The 17759-nt window shown below is 39.8% G+C and overlaps 1 protein-coding gene across 1 annotated transcript; it reads left to right on the forward strand.

The window, feature by feature from the left end:
* The first annotated feature begins 13399 nt into the window (after window positions 1-13399).
* dlx3b (distal-less homeobox 3b) lies at window positions 13400-16697 on the forward strand. Its single transcript, XM_067429796.1, has 3 exons — window positions 13400-13863; window positions 14544-14728; window positions 15790-16697. The coding sequence occupies exons 1-3, from the start codon at window positions 13542-13544 to the stop codon at window positions 16093-16095; spliced, it is 813 nt and encodes a 270-aa protein (XP_067285897.1). The 5' UTR covers window positions 13400-13541; the 3' UTR covers window positions 16096-16697.
* The last annotated feature ends 1062 nt before the right edge of the window (window positions 16698-17759 follow it).

Raw genomic sequence — 17759 nt, forward strand, 5'->3', positions numbered from 1 at the left:
AACCAACCAAAATTTTTTACAGTGTAGTTGCCTTAAAATTTTGAGTTCATTGAAATAAAAAATTGAGTTAATGAGATTGAAAATGTTTGAGAATTGACAACCTTTATTCAAATATTAAACGATTTTGTAAGCATATGGGTAATTGTGTGTTTTACCGTATATGTGATGGCGCAGTGAAACATGCCAAATAGTGCTATTTTCTTGTTTTATCACAGTTTTTATGTGGTTTAGATACAATAATATTTGGAGTTTCTATTTATTAAACCAATTTCCTTAATTGTATCAACTCAAATTTTTAATTTCAATAAACTCAAAATTTTAAGGCAACCAGGTTACTTGCTTTTTTAAGTTAAACCAACAATATTTTTTACAGTGTGGGAAAGCAGCTGCAAATCTCACCTCAACTGGTTTGTGTCGGGTAGTAAATGTCATGGGTTAGAGTAAAAAAAAAAAAAAGGTTCAACATACATGGAACATAAAAGCAGATATTTGGCCTTGATTTGAAGTGAGACCATTCCATATTCATTTCTTTAGTGCTGGAGGTAAAATGAGTAGATTTAAGGTCTGGAAAAGCCTAAGGTTTTTGAAGTGTGTTTAACAAAGAAAGACAGAAAGAGTTGAGTGTTAGAGCGAGTCGTTGTTCTCTTTGAAGAGAACGGCGCTCCACAAACCTACTTGTTTCACACTCAATTGAATCTCTCTTACAGATCATTACATGGCCATTTATTAGCACAGCAGACCACAGGCCAAAGCCTGGAACAACAGCAAACACAACAGGGCCGTCTGGGAGGCCAGACCTTATACACTCGGCAAACAACACATTTCATTATTTTGTTTTTTTAGTAAAATGTCTATAAATGTCAAATTTGCTTAAAATCATTGCTCATTTTATTGACAAAATCAGCAACCAATATTCTTATTCTTATTTCCCAATACTGTTTATTTCCTTCATGTCTTAAAATTAAACCTCAACAAAATATTCTAACTGCCATCTTACATTTTTCATATCTACTTCATATTTTATTCTACACAAAGGTTTATTATTGGAATCAATGAATCCATGAAGGACCTTTAACATCCATGGAACCTTTCTATTGTATTAAATAATTCTTTAGATTATTAAAATGTTCCTTCACACCAGACAAACATGGTTCTTTTAAGATCTGTTCAATCAAAAGATTCTTTGGGGAACCAAACACGATTCGTCTATGACTTTATCTTGCTGTTGATTCACACACACTAGTTTTGTTAATTGGTTTATAACATATTTGAACACTGAGATCTTCAATATACAGTTGCTGCACAAAATGCCACCATGGTAGCTGCTGAAGGCTTGAGAGGTGCTAAAGAATGAGAAGAGATTGAATGCATTGACAGAGTTCATTAAGAAACGAGGGACCCCCTTCTCCCCTTTGAGGCTCTCCCACCACAGCTGTTCTTTCCAGCAGTTCAGAATTAGTCAGTCCTGTGAAATGAACACATTCCTGTGAAGCACGCTCCCGTTACCCAGAGGAACCAGCTGCTTCGGTGCCATCTATTCCTACAGACACCCGTTGGAAAACCAGAGAATGGAACAGACGTACACATTGAGAAAACGCTGCCCTACAAGAGCTTCAGAGAAAACACAGCAGATTCTATTCTTGCTGAAGAGAAGCAATGTGATATTTCTTTCTTAGTAAATAGACTCTCAGATTAGTCGCATATCAAATATCTTTAAATAAAATTGTGAAGGCAGTGGAATGCCCTTGAGTGCATTAGCAAATTTTAATCTTTGATTTCCTTGAACAATGGGAAGCAAATGAGGAGAAGTTTCAAGATTCCTCTTAAAAGTGCCCTTGTATCTCACATCTTCTAAAGGTCTGAACAACATCTGAAAAACTCAGCGATCTCAATATGAACTCAAACTTTTAGCATCATCAAAAAATTCCTTTTTCCTAAAAAACAAACATACAGCAATTTTCCTATTTCTGTCTAAATTGAATTTCTCTTAAAGGGGTCATTGTTTTATAATGCTTTCCTGAGATCCACTGATCACAGATCAGGCATTAGGAATGAACACATTTACTTACATTGTTGCTGTACTGTCGAGTCCATATCATAAATGTCTGTTTGCAAAGTCTGCACTAAAATTGGAACTGATTTACCAAAGAATTCACAGAGAAATGTATCCAATGCAAATAAATAAAGCTCAACCAAGACATTCACATTGTTGAAAATAAACAGCCACATTCCTAGCATTAAAATTTGTTGGAAGGTTATGTTATATTTATTCCAGTATTCCTATATTGCTCTTTTCTACTTATTACAGTGGGCGGGGCCAAAGTTGTGATAATGAAGTAGGCGCTGATTTTCTTCTGGAGAGGTCTTTTACTCCACAATGAGTCGTTCTTATATTATGATGACCTCTTATATGTCAAAATCTCAAGGAAATTTTGATTGTTCAGTTCATGACCCCTTTAAGAAATTTTAAGAGAAACATCTGAGTTGATAATTGAAACATAAGTCCATAAAGAGCTCAATTATGTCTTCTAAAAAGACACAAAAAAACACATTACCATTTATGCAGTGTGTAATATCGCTGTTTGTGAATGTAAATGCTCTGCAAAGTTTCAAACATCACAATGTGCAACAAATGGAGTTATTGCCTCCCAAAAGAAAGAACCGATTCTGAACTGCCTGAAATGAGTCGTCAGTAATTCCTGTCGTTCTTCCTGCACAAACTAACATAGTTTCTTCTTAAAGGCTCCCTGCGAACAACAACGCCATCACTACTGTTCGTATCACTGTTTACTCAGTGCTGAGGAAGCCTCTGGAGCTGAAATTCAGCTATGGTAATGTCTTCCAAAACATGCTGTGAGCAGTAGACCAATCACAACAGACTGGGCCATTTGACCAATCAGAGCAGAGTTGGCTCTCGGAAAGGAGGGGTTTAAAGAGACTGAATCCTTCATCTAACCATTTTAGACACTGTGCGAAAAAGGGGTGATGCTGCAAAGTTTATTAGAAGAAAATTAAAGTGTTTTTTTGACTTTGAATGCATGTAAACATATAGGAGACCTCCAAAAAAAAAATCCAATCTTTAAAATAGCATAATATGTGCTCTTTAACAGAAATGATATCTTACAGCATCAAAGATGAGAAATTCAGTAAAATCTTGTCTCTTTTTTATCTTAAAAAAATTAATACTAGCAGAATGTATTTTTGCAGAAGACCATACAGCAGTATATTTGTGTGGACGTGAGTTCCACCTGCTGTGAACTGGGATCCCTTTGGAGGAGAGGATGTAAGGCTAAAGGTCAGAGGTCAGCTGTACTTGCAAAGTGGGTAAAGATGAAGGCACGAAATGTGGAAACTTTATGAGAAATCATTAGATCACTCTTAACAGAAGGAAAATGCTACAGTGAACATTCATATATGTGCATGATGGTAAGAAAGCGAGAGTTTTTGATAGCAAGACATCAATCAAAAGCTTCATTCACCACATCCAGCCACAGCTGGCAGTCATTTGCTAACTGACTCCTTCGACAGCTGTGGTCCTCTGGGAGTGTACTGGGGCTTTTCCTTTAACACCCTGTGCACTGAGCTCATAACCCCAAAACTGCCTCCCACTGCAATCTTTACAACACCCTGCAAGCACTCAAACTACCTTATAGTATGAATAAAACAAAGATGTCAATTAAACGAAATAGAAAAAAACAAACAAAAAAAAACTTTAAAATACATCATTCTTATTTGGAAGCACATCTGAGAATTCCGTGCCAAACACTGAAAGATTCTGCTTCCACATTTAATTTGTCCCTAAAGAAGATATAGTACTCTCCATGTTTTTTTGTTTGTTATTTCAAACATTTTTGGAAGGAAAAGAGTGCTCTACTGTGTACATTTTGTTACCACTGGGTTGCTATACAGTGTTCTGGGTGTTTTTTATGGATACATTCATGCCAATGGACAGCAAATATTAGTGGACATATCCAGCCATATCCAGTCTCGGCCCATGGTCCTTAATTTCACATATTTTACGTTGTATATCCAATATCTTAATTACAGATGTTTTTACCTTAGTGTGCCCTCAACAATTCAATTATTCTATAATAATATTACACATTCAATAATTTTATAGTTTTTTTTAATCATTGGTTTAATTTTAGTTAAAAGGGGTTGGGCAGCATGCTATTACTATTTCTTTTTTGTTGTTGTTGTAGATTTCTCATTTTTAATTCATAATTGAATTCATGAAATAACTAACTGAAAGACTGAAAGATAATCCCTCAGGGATTGTGCTCTTAAAGAAACAGTTCACCAAAAAAAAAAAAAAAGAAAATTCTGTCATTAATTACTCACCCTTATGTCCTTCCAAACCTGTAAAAAAATGTATCTTCAGAACACAGATTAAAATATTTTTTATATGAATTTGAGACCTTTCTGTCCCACAAATAATCCATTTTATTTTTTGGGTGAACTATTCCTTTAAAAATGTAGAGAGCTACTGTTGTTAAAGCCTGCTGTTCAGTCTGTGCTTGAAAGCATGTAGAGAACCTTGAACTTCATTATCTCCAAGTGCTCTCTGATGTTTTTCTCAAAGAAATTGAGTTGGTTTTTCAACGCATGAAAAAGAGGGAAAAAAATCACAAGTGGGAGGGCTGCTATAGCCTGCCACTCCAACCTTAATTAAATTCCTCTTCCTCTCATCCTCCCTTCATTAGTTAGTGTGTGATGTAACAACACATACACACTCTTCACACACATTTTAATGCATATTTTAAAAATAAATGTTGAAAAGGCTACAGATGTGTGCATTAATAATCCCAAATGTAGCCCTAAGGATGAAAAAATTAACATTATACAGTTAGAGACAACCAAAACATAGTCATAGTGATGTCAAATATACACTCACCTAAAGGATTATAAGGAACATCATACTAATACTGTGTTTGACCCCCTTTGGCCTTTAGAACGGCCTTGATTCTACGTGGCGTTGATTCAACAAGGTGCTGAAAGCATTCTTTAGAAATGTTGGCTCATATTGATAGGACAGCATCTTGCAGTTGATGGAGATTTGTGGGATGCACTTCCAGGGCACGCAGCTTCCGTTCCACCACATCCTAAAGATGCTCTATTAGGTTGACATCTGGTGACTGTGGGGGCTATTTTAGTACAGTGAACTTATAGTCATGTTCAAGAAACCAATTTGAAATGATTAAAGCTTTGTGACATGGTGCATTATCCTGCTGGAAGTAGCCATCAGAGGATGGGTACATGGTGGTCATAAAGGGATGGACATGGTCAGAAACAATGCTCAGGTAGACCGTGGCATTTAAACGATGCCCAATTGGCACTAAGGGGCCTAAAGTGTGCCAAGAAAACATCCCCCACACCATTACACCACCATTACCAGCCTGCACAGTGGTAATAAGGCATGATGGATCCATGTTCTCATTCTGTTTACCCCAAATTCTGACTCTACCATCTGAATGTCTCAACAGAACGTCTCTAACGTATATAACAATCGTTGCCTGAGAGGGAACGAAACACTGCGTCGGAATGCTGCAGGAACGCCTCTGCGTCACCGTGTCATAAAGTAATCGTGAAATCAGTCCAATGGCGTGACGGGACGTCATAGGCGGGTAACATCATTGACCAGGAAACTATAAACCAACCCTGACCCAAACGATGTCAGCTTCTTAAATTTTGAAGCAAGACGGTCACAAGCATAACGGGAGTATGGCAAAGCGACGCAGTGTCTCGTTCCCTCTCAGGGAACCATGGTTACATACGAAACCTGAGACGTTCCCTTATCGAGGGAACTCGCACTGCGTTGGAACGCTGCGGGAACTCAATACCAACGCCGCCATAATACCACTATGTCACAAGCACTCGAGACCCCGGAGTCAAAGCCACACCCAGGTTATATAACCATACTCCGATTTGAATGGGCTCGGATCCTCAATGAAGAAGGTTGACCAGCCGACTCATAAGACACTGAAACAGCTTCTGTTATCCATTTGCTCAAAGTCTGCTTAGATGCAGGCTTCCCCTTACTAGGGGACCTAAACCATACAAACAACTGGTTGGTTCTACACCACAGGGCAGTACTGTGGCTGTAAGCATCTAATGCCCATACTGAGCAGAGCAGATTTCATTTCTCCTGGTCAAGATTCTGAAACAGATGGAGCTCTGGAGTGAAGAATAATCTTTACCACCTCAGTGGAAGGATCCGAATCTAGCCTTTAAAGCCAAGTCCACCATTTCCATAACTCTGGGTGGGGGTGAAATATTGACCCCATCCCTTGGAAAATAAGTCCCTCCTGACAGGAATCTCGCACGGATGGCTGTCTAGGAGAGACACTATGTTCTAATGTATGTCCGACCAGAGCGGGGCTATTAGTAACAAACAAACCCCGTCCCGATGTCTCTCTCCAGAACTCCTGGGAGCAGCACCACCAGGTGTCAATCCCTGCCTCAACAGGAAATCTGCTCCATGATTTACTCATGATTGCCCCCCAGCCGGTTAGGGATGCATCAGTCGTTAGCATCAAGCGACGACAATGAGCCCCCGACACCAGTCCTTGGGACAGAGACCAAGGCTTCTTCCACATAACCAAGGCATGAAGGCATCACCGCGTGACCTTGATCATGCAAAAAGGATTTCAACTCGGGGAGAACCCCTTGGTCTTGAGTCACCACTGCAAGGGTCTCATGTACAGTAGGCCAAAAGTTATCACATTGGACGCTGCTGCCATCAGACCTAACAGTTTCACAGTAAGTGACTGGCTTTACCTTATTTATGGCTATGAGAATCGCTTCTACCAGAGCGGGCATGATGAGCCTTCATGGTCTTCAAATCCCAAACTATGCCTAGAAATGTGTAAAAACTTTCTTGGCGTTTAGCCTCAACCCTGACACTTTCATGTGAGCGAGAACAGCACCTCGATGCTGAACTGCTAGTTCAAATTGTCAATCGTCTCTATAGTTCAGAACACAGGTGCCCTGGAGTCTCAGAGGAGCCAGAGTTCCATCCACGCACTTTATGAACATGCGGGGAAATAAATCTAGGCTGAATGGAAGAACCTGATAGTGGTGAGCTTCACCACCGAACGCAAACCTGAGGAACGTCCTGTGTTGAGGGAGGATGGAGACATGGAAGTATGTGTCCTTTAAGTCTATTGTGACAAACCAGTCCTCGGACCTGATTTGACGCACAATCTTTTTCAGCGTGAGCATTTCTTGACCTTTAGTTTTTTTTACCTGCAATTTAACTGATGCAGATATCTAGAATGGGACGCAGCCCTCCATCCTTCTTCAGAACTATAAAGTACTGGCAGTAAAACCTTGACTCTCTGCTGTGGGGAGGGACCCTCTCAATAGCCCCATTTTGCATAAGAGTCTGTACTTCTTGTTCCATAACCAGAGCATGCTCGGGGCTGACCACTGTGGATACCACCCCGTTATATCTGCAGGACCCAATCAGAGATATTTGGCCGAAGTTTCCACCCTGCCAGAACCAGCCTCTCGAGGCCAGCCTCTGGTATTTGTTGAGCGGTCAGCTCGGTGTCCTTTAACGGCGCACCGGCATGGAGCAACCGAACTGACCCCCTTTGAGCCATCCTTGGAGGGCGCGAGTTTCCCCGTGCTGCTACGTTTCCGGGCGGACATTGAGATGTGTGCTCGCTGAAGACCGCTGTGCCCTGAAGCACCAGAGGTGGCAGGGTTGGCAGAACGGCCCCCTGATGGCACCAAAGGGGGACGGGCAACATATAATGTGGTGAACACCGACCCACTCCGAAGGGGACTGCCATCAGAAATCTGACCCTTCTGCTGTCAGGACTTTATTTTATTTTTTAATGCAGTCAAATATCAACCAGACAAGTAAAAACGGTATGGATGAAAGGCTGAATATAATACAGGTAATCTTCTGAAAAGTATTTATCATTTAAATCCTCAGAATTAAATGCAGCCAAATATCAACCAGACAAGTAAAAACGGTATGGATGAAAGGCTGAATATAATGTTTTAATACCGACATTAACTCAGATGAGTATTTAACATTAAAAAAAGGGAAATTCCTGTCTGCTCAGTTCCCCACTTCGTATGTTGCGGGCCCGTAATCTACACATTGCCTCAGGAATTGCGCGATCTGGGGCAATTACATTCCTATTGTAGATGCAGACCCATAATCTACGCGATGCCTCGGCAAACGCACGATCTGAGCCACTAGACTCAACCCCGTGATCTACACACTGCCTTGGCACACGTGAGATCCGAGATCGAGTCAAGAATCTATATTGCAGACCTGTGATCTACACGCTGCCTCGGCAAATGCGAGATCCGACCCAAGGACCTTTGTTGACTTTCTCCCCTCGAGAAGAAAAAACCAACAGGAGTAGAGACTCTCGATAGTGCATGTTGCACGTCAGGAATTTTGTGAATGAACACTGTCAGCTCCTTTTACTAGAGCTGACCGTGCAAGATTCCCCACCCCAAACAAACAAAACATTAATCGCGTATATCCCCACTCGTAATGAAGCGAGGGTAGGGAGGAACACGCAATCAAAAATGGTGTCTGCTCGCCATTATCTTATGCTCGTTCTTTTTTGGACAAACAACAATAAATAGACAAAGACAGTGTCACACAGACCGCTTGTGAAGACATCAGAAGCTGATATCGTTTGGGTAAGGGGTATAGTTTCCAGGTCAATGATGTCACCCGCCTATGATGTCCCATCACGCCATTGGACTGATTTCACGAGTGCTTCATGACACGGTCACGCAGAGGAGTTCCCGCAGCGTTCCGACACAGTGCGAGTTCCCTCGATAAGGGAAATCGAGACTCATCAGACCAGGCCACATTATTTCCAGTCTTCTACTGTCCAATTTTGGTGAGCTTGTGCAAATTGTAGCCTCTTTTTCCTATTTGTAGTGGAGATGAGTGGTATCCAATGGAGTCTTCTGCTGTTGTGCCCATCCGCCTCAAGGTTGTGTGTGTTGTGGCTTCACAAATGCTTTGCTGCATACCTCGGTTGTAACGTGTGGTTATTTCAGTCAAAGTTGCTCTTCTATCAGCTTGAATCAGTCGGCCCATTCTCCTCTGACCTCTAGCATCAACAAGGCATTTTCGCCCACAGGACTGCCGCATACTGGATGTGTTTCCCTTTTTACACCATTCTTTGTAAACCCTAGAAATGGTTGTGCGTGAAAATCCCAGTAACTGAGCAGATTGTGAAATACTCAGACCGGCCTGTCTGGCTCCAACAACCATCCCACGCTCAAAATTGCTTAAATCACCTTTCTTTCCCATTCTGACATTCAGTTGGGAGTTCAGGAGATTGTCTTGACCAGGACCATACCCCTAAATGCGTTGTAGCAACTGCCATGTGATTGGTTGATTAGATAATTGCATTAATGAGAAATTGAACAGGTGTTCCGAATAGGAGACACCTGTTCAAGGTGAGTGTACTTTAGGTGATTGTACTTAGGAGAAAGTTTATATTTCTAAAGCACTCCCAGACACTGGCTGCATCCAAAATCACATACTTCCTTTGTAGGCACAAAAAACTGTATGTGACAAAAAGAAGTAGCCTGCGTCTGAATTCACAGTAGACTACTCAAAAGGTACCCGGATGACCTACTTCTGACAAGATTCTGAGGTGTGCATAGGATGACTTTCCCATGAGGCCACAGGAGAGGATTTGTGATTGGTAGTGAAGCCACGCAACTGATGCAGGTAGGTCACATGGCAAATGTAGTAGACCTACATTCATACAATGCACAAATTCATAATATATAGAACATACTTTTAAAGTGAGTACTTATTCAAAGTTAGTAGAAGAGAGTAGGCTATACGATTTCGGATGAAGCATCTGTTTTCATCTGAACATCGCTGCTTAATTCATCAACAATTTAACACGCATTACCTGCCAAAGGCGGAGTGATAAGTCACTGTGCACATTTTCCAGTGGATTTGGGAATGCTTAATGGAAACTACGCACTTTGAGGAAAGAAGGAACCATTTGTAATCGTCACAACAAAAGAATACGCTCAACCTGGCTGACCAGTGGAACTGTACACTCATCCTGTAATTGCAGGCTTCCCCGAAGGACTTCAATGCTTTGGCCAAGCCACAAATGAGAGGTTTAAACACTTCAAACATCAAACAAAGAAGGTCTACAAGAGCTTCCGTCAAGACCTTCAAAAGAGTCTGTGTCATTTAGAACATCTCTCTTTAAGAGCTGAGCCCTCTGACTTCTCACAGCTTGTGATATATCACAGAAATTCCTTGCGCTGATTTCCCGAGAAAGGGAAAGTGTGAACAATGCATCTTTAATCCTCTGCTAGTCTCATTCCAGGCGTGTGTGTCAGATAACAGTCTTTCCACTGACCAGCGAGAATGAACCATGCGAAAGGAAACTTTCTCACTCATATTGTTACATGTATAGTGGCACAAATGAGAAACAACATATAATAAATGTTCTTAATAATACAAAATAAAATATAACTTTAGGCCTACTTTGAAGTGGTGGTTTTGTTTTAAAATGCAAATATATAAACAAATATTTGCAAATCAAAATTAATGATTTTTTATTATTATTAATGTAATGGTTAGTAACCTTTATTTATAAAGTTTCTGTATTAAAATAGAGGTTTACAGTAACATTAAAAAACAGTGCAGGTGAGATTACAGAGACAACCTGTGTTACAGCGCCACCTGCTGATTATACAAGAGTATTGGATGCAGGAGAAATAGGCACACTGTAAAACAATTTGGTTGGTTTTTGTTGGTTTAACTTAAAGTAACCTGGTTGCCTTAAAATTGTGAGTTTATTGAAATTAAAAATTTGAGTTGATACAATGAAGGAAATTTGTTTAATAAATAAAAAGTCAAAATATTATTGTATCTGAACCACAATTTTTTTTTTTATAAATCATGAAAATAGCACTATTTGGCATGTTTCACTGCATCATCAGAAATAAAACACACACAATTACACAATATGCTTACAAAATCTTTTAATAATCTTTTAATAAAGGTTGTCAAATCAAAAAAAAAAAAAGCCATTTAATTAACTTAAAAATTTAATTTCAATGAACTCAAAATTTTAAGGCAACCAGGTAACTTTTTTTCTAAATAATTTTTTACAGTGCAGAATTAAAGATGAGAGACTTTGATAAGACACAAATTGTTGTGACAAGGCGGCTAACTCAGAAAAGCGTGTGGGCTGCATCGGTGAGAACTTAACCAATGGTCTGAGGAGGGACAATAACCCACAATCCGGCAAATGGGTGCTGGGTGCCCAAGGCTCACCGAAGAACAACGACAAAAAGAAAAAGAAAAAAAAAAAGGCTACTAAAAGGATACTGTTGCCCAAGGCACACAAAATTTGAATGATGTTACGAGATGAATGTGTTACAACACAGTGCATCGCACTCTGCTACTATGGGGCTGTGACACTGACCAATCAGAGTGTCTCTGATAACTGGAACTTGGATAACTGGAACAATCTACAGTAGCCTACTTGAAGAATTTGCTGCTAACATCTTGGTGCCACAGGGCAATAAATAAATAAATAAATAAATAAATAAAAATGTCTTGTGTAAATCTAAAGTCTCATGTAGGCAACAAGCCTACAGTGGAAACTGTATCTATCATAATTTACTCACCTTCAGGTTGTTCCAAAATTGTATGAATTTCTACTGAGCACAGAAGAAGATATTTTGAAGAATACAGGGAACTAAACATTTGATGGACCCCATTCATTTCCATAGTAGAAGGGGAAAAAAATACTATGGGAGTCAATTGGGTCCCTCACCAGTTTGGTTACCAACATTCTTCAGAATAATCTTCTTTTGTGTTCAACAGCAGAAAGAAATTCATGCAAGTTTGGAACAACTTGAAGGTGAATAAAGGACGATTCATTTCTGGGTGAACTATTCCTTAAAGGAGAAATGTTCTAACTAATTACTATCAATATGAATTGTTACATTACGACCACAAGGAGGCAGTATCAGACCAGAAATCTCAGCGCTCATCGCATGCCTGAACAGCTGCTGCACAACTATATTAATTTCACAATAGGCATCAATTAAATGTAGCTTTTACTATCAAATAGTAGACTACATAAAAAAGGTAATTTGATCATTTTAATCATATATAATGTCTAGTAAAAGCCCTGAAGATCCGACACTGACATTGCACGAAATGTCCCAGGTCGGTCTCAAGAATGGTTCGCATGTCTTTCAAAAGACTCCATGGAATTTGACTACATGCCACGACGGTGCACATCAGGTATGTGACAAACCGATGTCTTGCGGCTCAGAAGCTTTTCACTCACGGAGAAGAACGTTTACCGTGGAACTGCGAAACGAGGACATGATGTGCACACCATTTGCATACCGACAATAAATATCACGGAGCAGTAAACAGTTCGCCTCGTCCTCTGCTCCACGTTTTCATTTCTAGGTCAGCTGCTGATAAAGGTTATTTGGGTGTAAGAGGGTAAGACGTACTTCTGGTGCCACGCCTTGCCGTAATAAAGAGGGTACACAAGTGAGAGCCGCGGGGGTGATCAGCCAGGCAGATAAACTCCTCCAGCCCTTCACCGCAGCCACTCTCAATCAGAAAAGAAATGAACTGATGACATCTCCAGTGTAGTGATTGTCAGCCATGCCCTACATTTAAGCTAAACTAGAAATGATTTATGTATATACGTTGTAAAATATGAAACAGGTACCTCTGGCCTTCCACACACTAAACAGATTCCTTTGGTTCAGGAAATATCCACTTTTTTCTCTGTTTTGGGTTCTCAAGTTAGCTAGATGGTCCAAAAAATATCTTGATGTTACGATACAGTTTCTGCAGATAAACTTGCTTCTTTAAACACCAGCAGGTTAGGCTACTCGTTTCATACAACTAGAAGTTTTTGTGGAACTTAAAACAATTTGAACATTTACTTTTAAGTGTGTAGACCTGTCATTTCCTGGCTGCCTCTTCTGACGAGACACTTACGCGAAAAGGAAGAAGAAAAAAAGTGTTAATTTTATAATATAGCCTACTGACTTATCAGAATTAAACCGATGAATGCTATTTATTATTTATATATTTTAATGTATTTAATCATGTATTATTTAATAGCATAGACTACAACAAGAAAACATGCACAGGCCTACTTTAGTTGTACTATAACATCTATATAGCTGCTCTACTATTCATTATCACTAAACAGCTAAAATTCCCAAATGCAGAAGTTTGGAGACGTTAGGGCGCGAGGCGGAGAAGAGTCTTTGCTTCGCCCTCAGGGCTGGAGAGAGAGAAAAAACAGAAGCGATGAGCCAATAGGAGACAAGCGTCCACCCATGTGCCCTATAATTCAGAGTTTCTCATTTAGATCTCTGCCATTACCTCCAGTGCTTCAACCGAGGGAGTTAGAGAAAGCAGCTCGTCGAGGATTTTGTGTTACAGGCATCGTCCTGAACTAAACGTCTGCATGATTCGTTCAAGTCTGCCCTGGAAATAAAGTGGACGATCGTTGTTTTATTTCCCCTAAAGGATGAGTGGACCGACATTTGACAGGAAGATACCCGGTATTTCAACCGATCTTTCAAGCTCTATGAGTTGCCATCCGACTTCTAAGGACTCTCCGACTCTTCCAGAGTCATCGGCTACAGACATGGGTTATTACAGCAGCCATCACGAATACTACCAGAGTCCTCCATACTCTCAACAGATGAATTCATATCACCAGTTTAACCTGTCTGGGATGGGGGCATCCGCCGGACCTTACCCCACCAAGACAGAGTACCCTTACAGCAATACTTACAGACAATACGGACATTACAACAGAGACCTGCAGACGCCACCACAAAGCGCAGGTGAGATATTTCATTCGGAAAAAATGCCAGAGGTAGTAGGCTACTATAAATTGCCTGGATTTGTATTCTTTATTATCGGTATAAAATAAGCGTTTTCGAAATGTGTCTGTGAGCCCACGCTCGTGTTTCTCTTCAGAAAAATAAATATTAATTATAAAAGGTTATTCTATTATTATAAAATGCACTTGTTTGCTTGTTTTTACTCTGTATTATTTTCCCATCGACGACACAATTTAAAGGATTGACACTGTTAAAATAAAATTTATTTCAGAATGCTAGAAAGTTACCTCTAATTTATCACAACAGACTTGCGGTCGCTATAAAACAATTATGACATTTTTATTGGGACTGTAACACGATTAATCATTATTAGGCTCTCGCTCCTCCGGCTGGATGTCATGATATATTTTATATTTAGGGTAGGCCTACAAATGACACGATACGGACATTCTTTTAAGACGTTAATTCTATGCTCAAATTTTGCGTTTAATTCTGCCTACCAGAGCTGATATACATTTCTCGTTTTATTCATGTCGAAGCATTGTTTTAAGGAGAATTTCACAAGAATGTTTTAGTTCTAGGCTACTCCCAAAAATGAAACCAAGCAGTTTTCGGTTTTCTTTTAGGTCCTGAAAAAGATTGCTTTTAGATAACGTGGTCTGTCAATTTGTTCTTTCCAGTCAAAGAGGAACCAGAGACTGAAGTTCGGATGGTAAACGGAAAACCCAAGAAAATCCGCAAGCCGCGGACCATTTACTCGAGTTACCAGCTCGCCGCACTGCAGCGCCGCTTCCAGAAAGCGCAGTATCTGGCGCTGCCGGAGCGAGCTGAACTCGCCGCACAGCTGGGGCTCACACAGACACAGGTAATACTGGAGCTCAGATTCTTTTAAAATAATGTTAACACAATTACTTGTCTGCCACATGACATTGTGTTTACGGCTTAACGCGATTTCTTGCACTTCTGTCGCTGACACTGAGCACACTGAGATAAGGATAAGCAGCAATCTTATCAGGTCATAAAAGCTGGCTCGTGTGGAAATGTTAGCTCGTTTTTGTACCATCATAATTAATAGATTACTAATAGTTTAAAATAATTTGCAATGTTTAGGCGTTAACAAGAACAACAAAAAAATATTTCGTAATCATTTTCGTAATATTTTTAAAATATGCTAGGAAAGTGTTATAGACTAGGCTATTACAAATTGACGGCCTATATAAGATAATAATATGGCCAATAACTGGAAAAAAATATATAATAATTTTAATCATTCAAACATCTTTGTTTCTGTCCGTTTTACAATGTTATTTTAAATCGATTTCTTTGGTTTGTAATCTAACTCAAAGACAATGTGCAAGTTATAGCCTACATGTCTATTGTAAATAATTTTCAGCTTTATAAAATCGGCTAAATAATAGCATAAAGATAGACTAATTTTCGAAGCGCAGTCTGTCGAGGTAAACATCACATAACTAAGACTTTAAAACACTGAAGTGATTGTCATCGTTATTGTTTTGAAAATCTGTACCATATACATAGACTAATGAGCGGCTGTTTTTATGGTTCATTCGACCTCCGATCGGTAGGCCTATAATCTAAATGTCGAAAGTGCATGCTTTGACTTGTCTAACTGTTTTATTACACTGAAATTATAAAACCCTGCTTTGTATTAAATAAAAGTAGCCAATATGTCTTAATTTACCAAGCTTGCTTTGTTCTTTTGTGGGGTTTCAACTTCAAACCTCTAGTGGGGGGATCTGCCCCCCCCCCCCCCCCCCAACCACCCATAGCTACACCATTAACTATAAACTTATGTATTTTCGTTTGGAAACTGTAAGCAATTACATTTAAGTGGTTCGTTTTATCGAGCTAATATTGTTTACAATATCCAAAAGAAAGCTGAACGCGTTTTTCCTTTTTGAACAGGTCAAAATCTGGTTCCAGAACCGGAGATCCAAGTTCAAGAAACTTTACAAGAACGGCGAGGTTCCGCTGGAGCACAGCCCGAACGCTAGCGACTCCATGGCCTGCAACTCCCCTCCATCCCCGGCTGTTTGGGACAATAGCGCGCACTCTAGCCAGGTCAACCGGGGACAGATCCCCCAGCCGCCCCTCAGTTCCACACCCCCCTACATGGAAGATTACAGCAATCACTGGTACCAGCAGGGATCACATTTACAGCATCCAGTGCACCACCCAGGACCGCCACAGAGCGTGGGGGCCGTGTATTAACAGACACTGATGGAAGAGTTTAATATAAGAGGGCGAAAGACTTTTGACAAACTCCACAGAAATAAGCTGAGAGATGCTCCGCGAGTGTCTGGGGTGGGACGACACACTTGTGGTGGCATTCTGCGGACTGTTTAAACGCGTATCTGTCGATATGAATGCTTTGTGTTGAAATATCAGTAGTATAATAACGATGTTTCCATGTGTCCCGGCTACTCAGACCTATTTCATATGCACATAGGTGTAGGTTAAACCATGTAAAGGAAGTTTAGAGTGGTTTTAAATTATTATGTTTTATGACTTCCTTTGTTTTCATGTTTTGTTCATTGATAGATGAATATTAAAAATTACGTTTTTAAGGATGATTAAACCCCAATTGTGTAGTTGTCAGCCACACCACCCACAATGTGGGCTGGTGTCGCGCGCGTCAGAGACTCAGGACATAAGTTATATAGACTTGTACAAAATGTTGAAAGCTGTACATATGTGTTTAAATAAAACAGAACCACTAAAATTCGTGTCACTTCGAAAGATTGCACGGTGGTGCTCGAACCATTTTATATTCCTGTAAGTAGTTTTATTGTTATTCTGTCAAACTGAATAAATGCGAATTGAAAATATTCCCTCATTTACTCTCTTTGCTTGATGCGACAGCTTACCCTGATAATATTAGTTAGTTACACACTTGTGTACACACATTCAATCAGTTCTGTTTTAAATGATTTACAAGCTGCAGTGATATAGGCTTCTATATTTTTGTTCCTGATCTTACAAAAATGAGGAAAGAGTTAAGTCGGACGTGATATTTTGTGTTTGCATGCACAAGCCCTGTAGGTCTGCGTGCAAAGAGACTGTAAGAGGCGACGGGCGAGCAGACATGTTGGAGTCACTGGATTTTATTAGTATTCTTTTGGCAGATAACAAGATAGACTACAACAAGGGAGGGGGTGACTACTGAAATAAAGCCTTGAGCTTTAGAGATAGTCGGTCACAACAAGAATAGACAGGGCAAACAAAGGCATCACACGTAGGCCTAGAAAAACCCCATGAGGTTTACAGGTAGATATGCAAATGAGTACAGCTCGATGGTATTTCAAAGCGGCATTTAACCTGTTCCCTCCCTGATTCAGCCTTCCCGCGGTTTTTTATAGCCTACTAAAAGGCCTAGGTAGGCCTAAATTGCTCGGTATGACTTTCTGCAACAATGTAGGCCTATTAATGTGGAATATGCATAGGCCTAACTAACAGATGGGGAAGATACCCCTTTAAGAACAATATTGTGCGTTTACTTTTAAATTATATCATATTTATAGGCCAATATATTTAGCAGGTGCAGAATGATGATGCATCAGCCACTGTGTGCTTATAAAGGAAATAAATAAAAACATTTGCTAATTTAGTTGTTAGAACAAAATGTAAAATTATTAATTAAATATAGCGTATTCACCAGAAGAGCTGAGATGAGACTGTCATCTATAGTCAGGAGAAAAAGTGAAGGTGGGGACCCCGTCTTACCCTTTAAATATAAGCCTGAGCCATAGTTCTGATGCATTCAAACCTAACAGCATTTTAGCATATACTTTAAATTATACTAGCCCATCGAATGAATTTGATACTAAAAGATTAACGTGCAAAGTGAAGCAATTCCATATTATTATTATTATTAT

This window comes from Pseudorasbora parva, chromosome 21 (assembly GCF_024679245.1).
Source record: "Pseudorasbora parva isolate DD20220531a chromosome 21, ASM2467924v1, whole genome shotgun sequence".
NCBI lineage: Eukaryota > Metazoa > Chordata > Actinopteri > Cypriniformes > Gobionidae > Pseudorasbora > Pseudorasbora parva.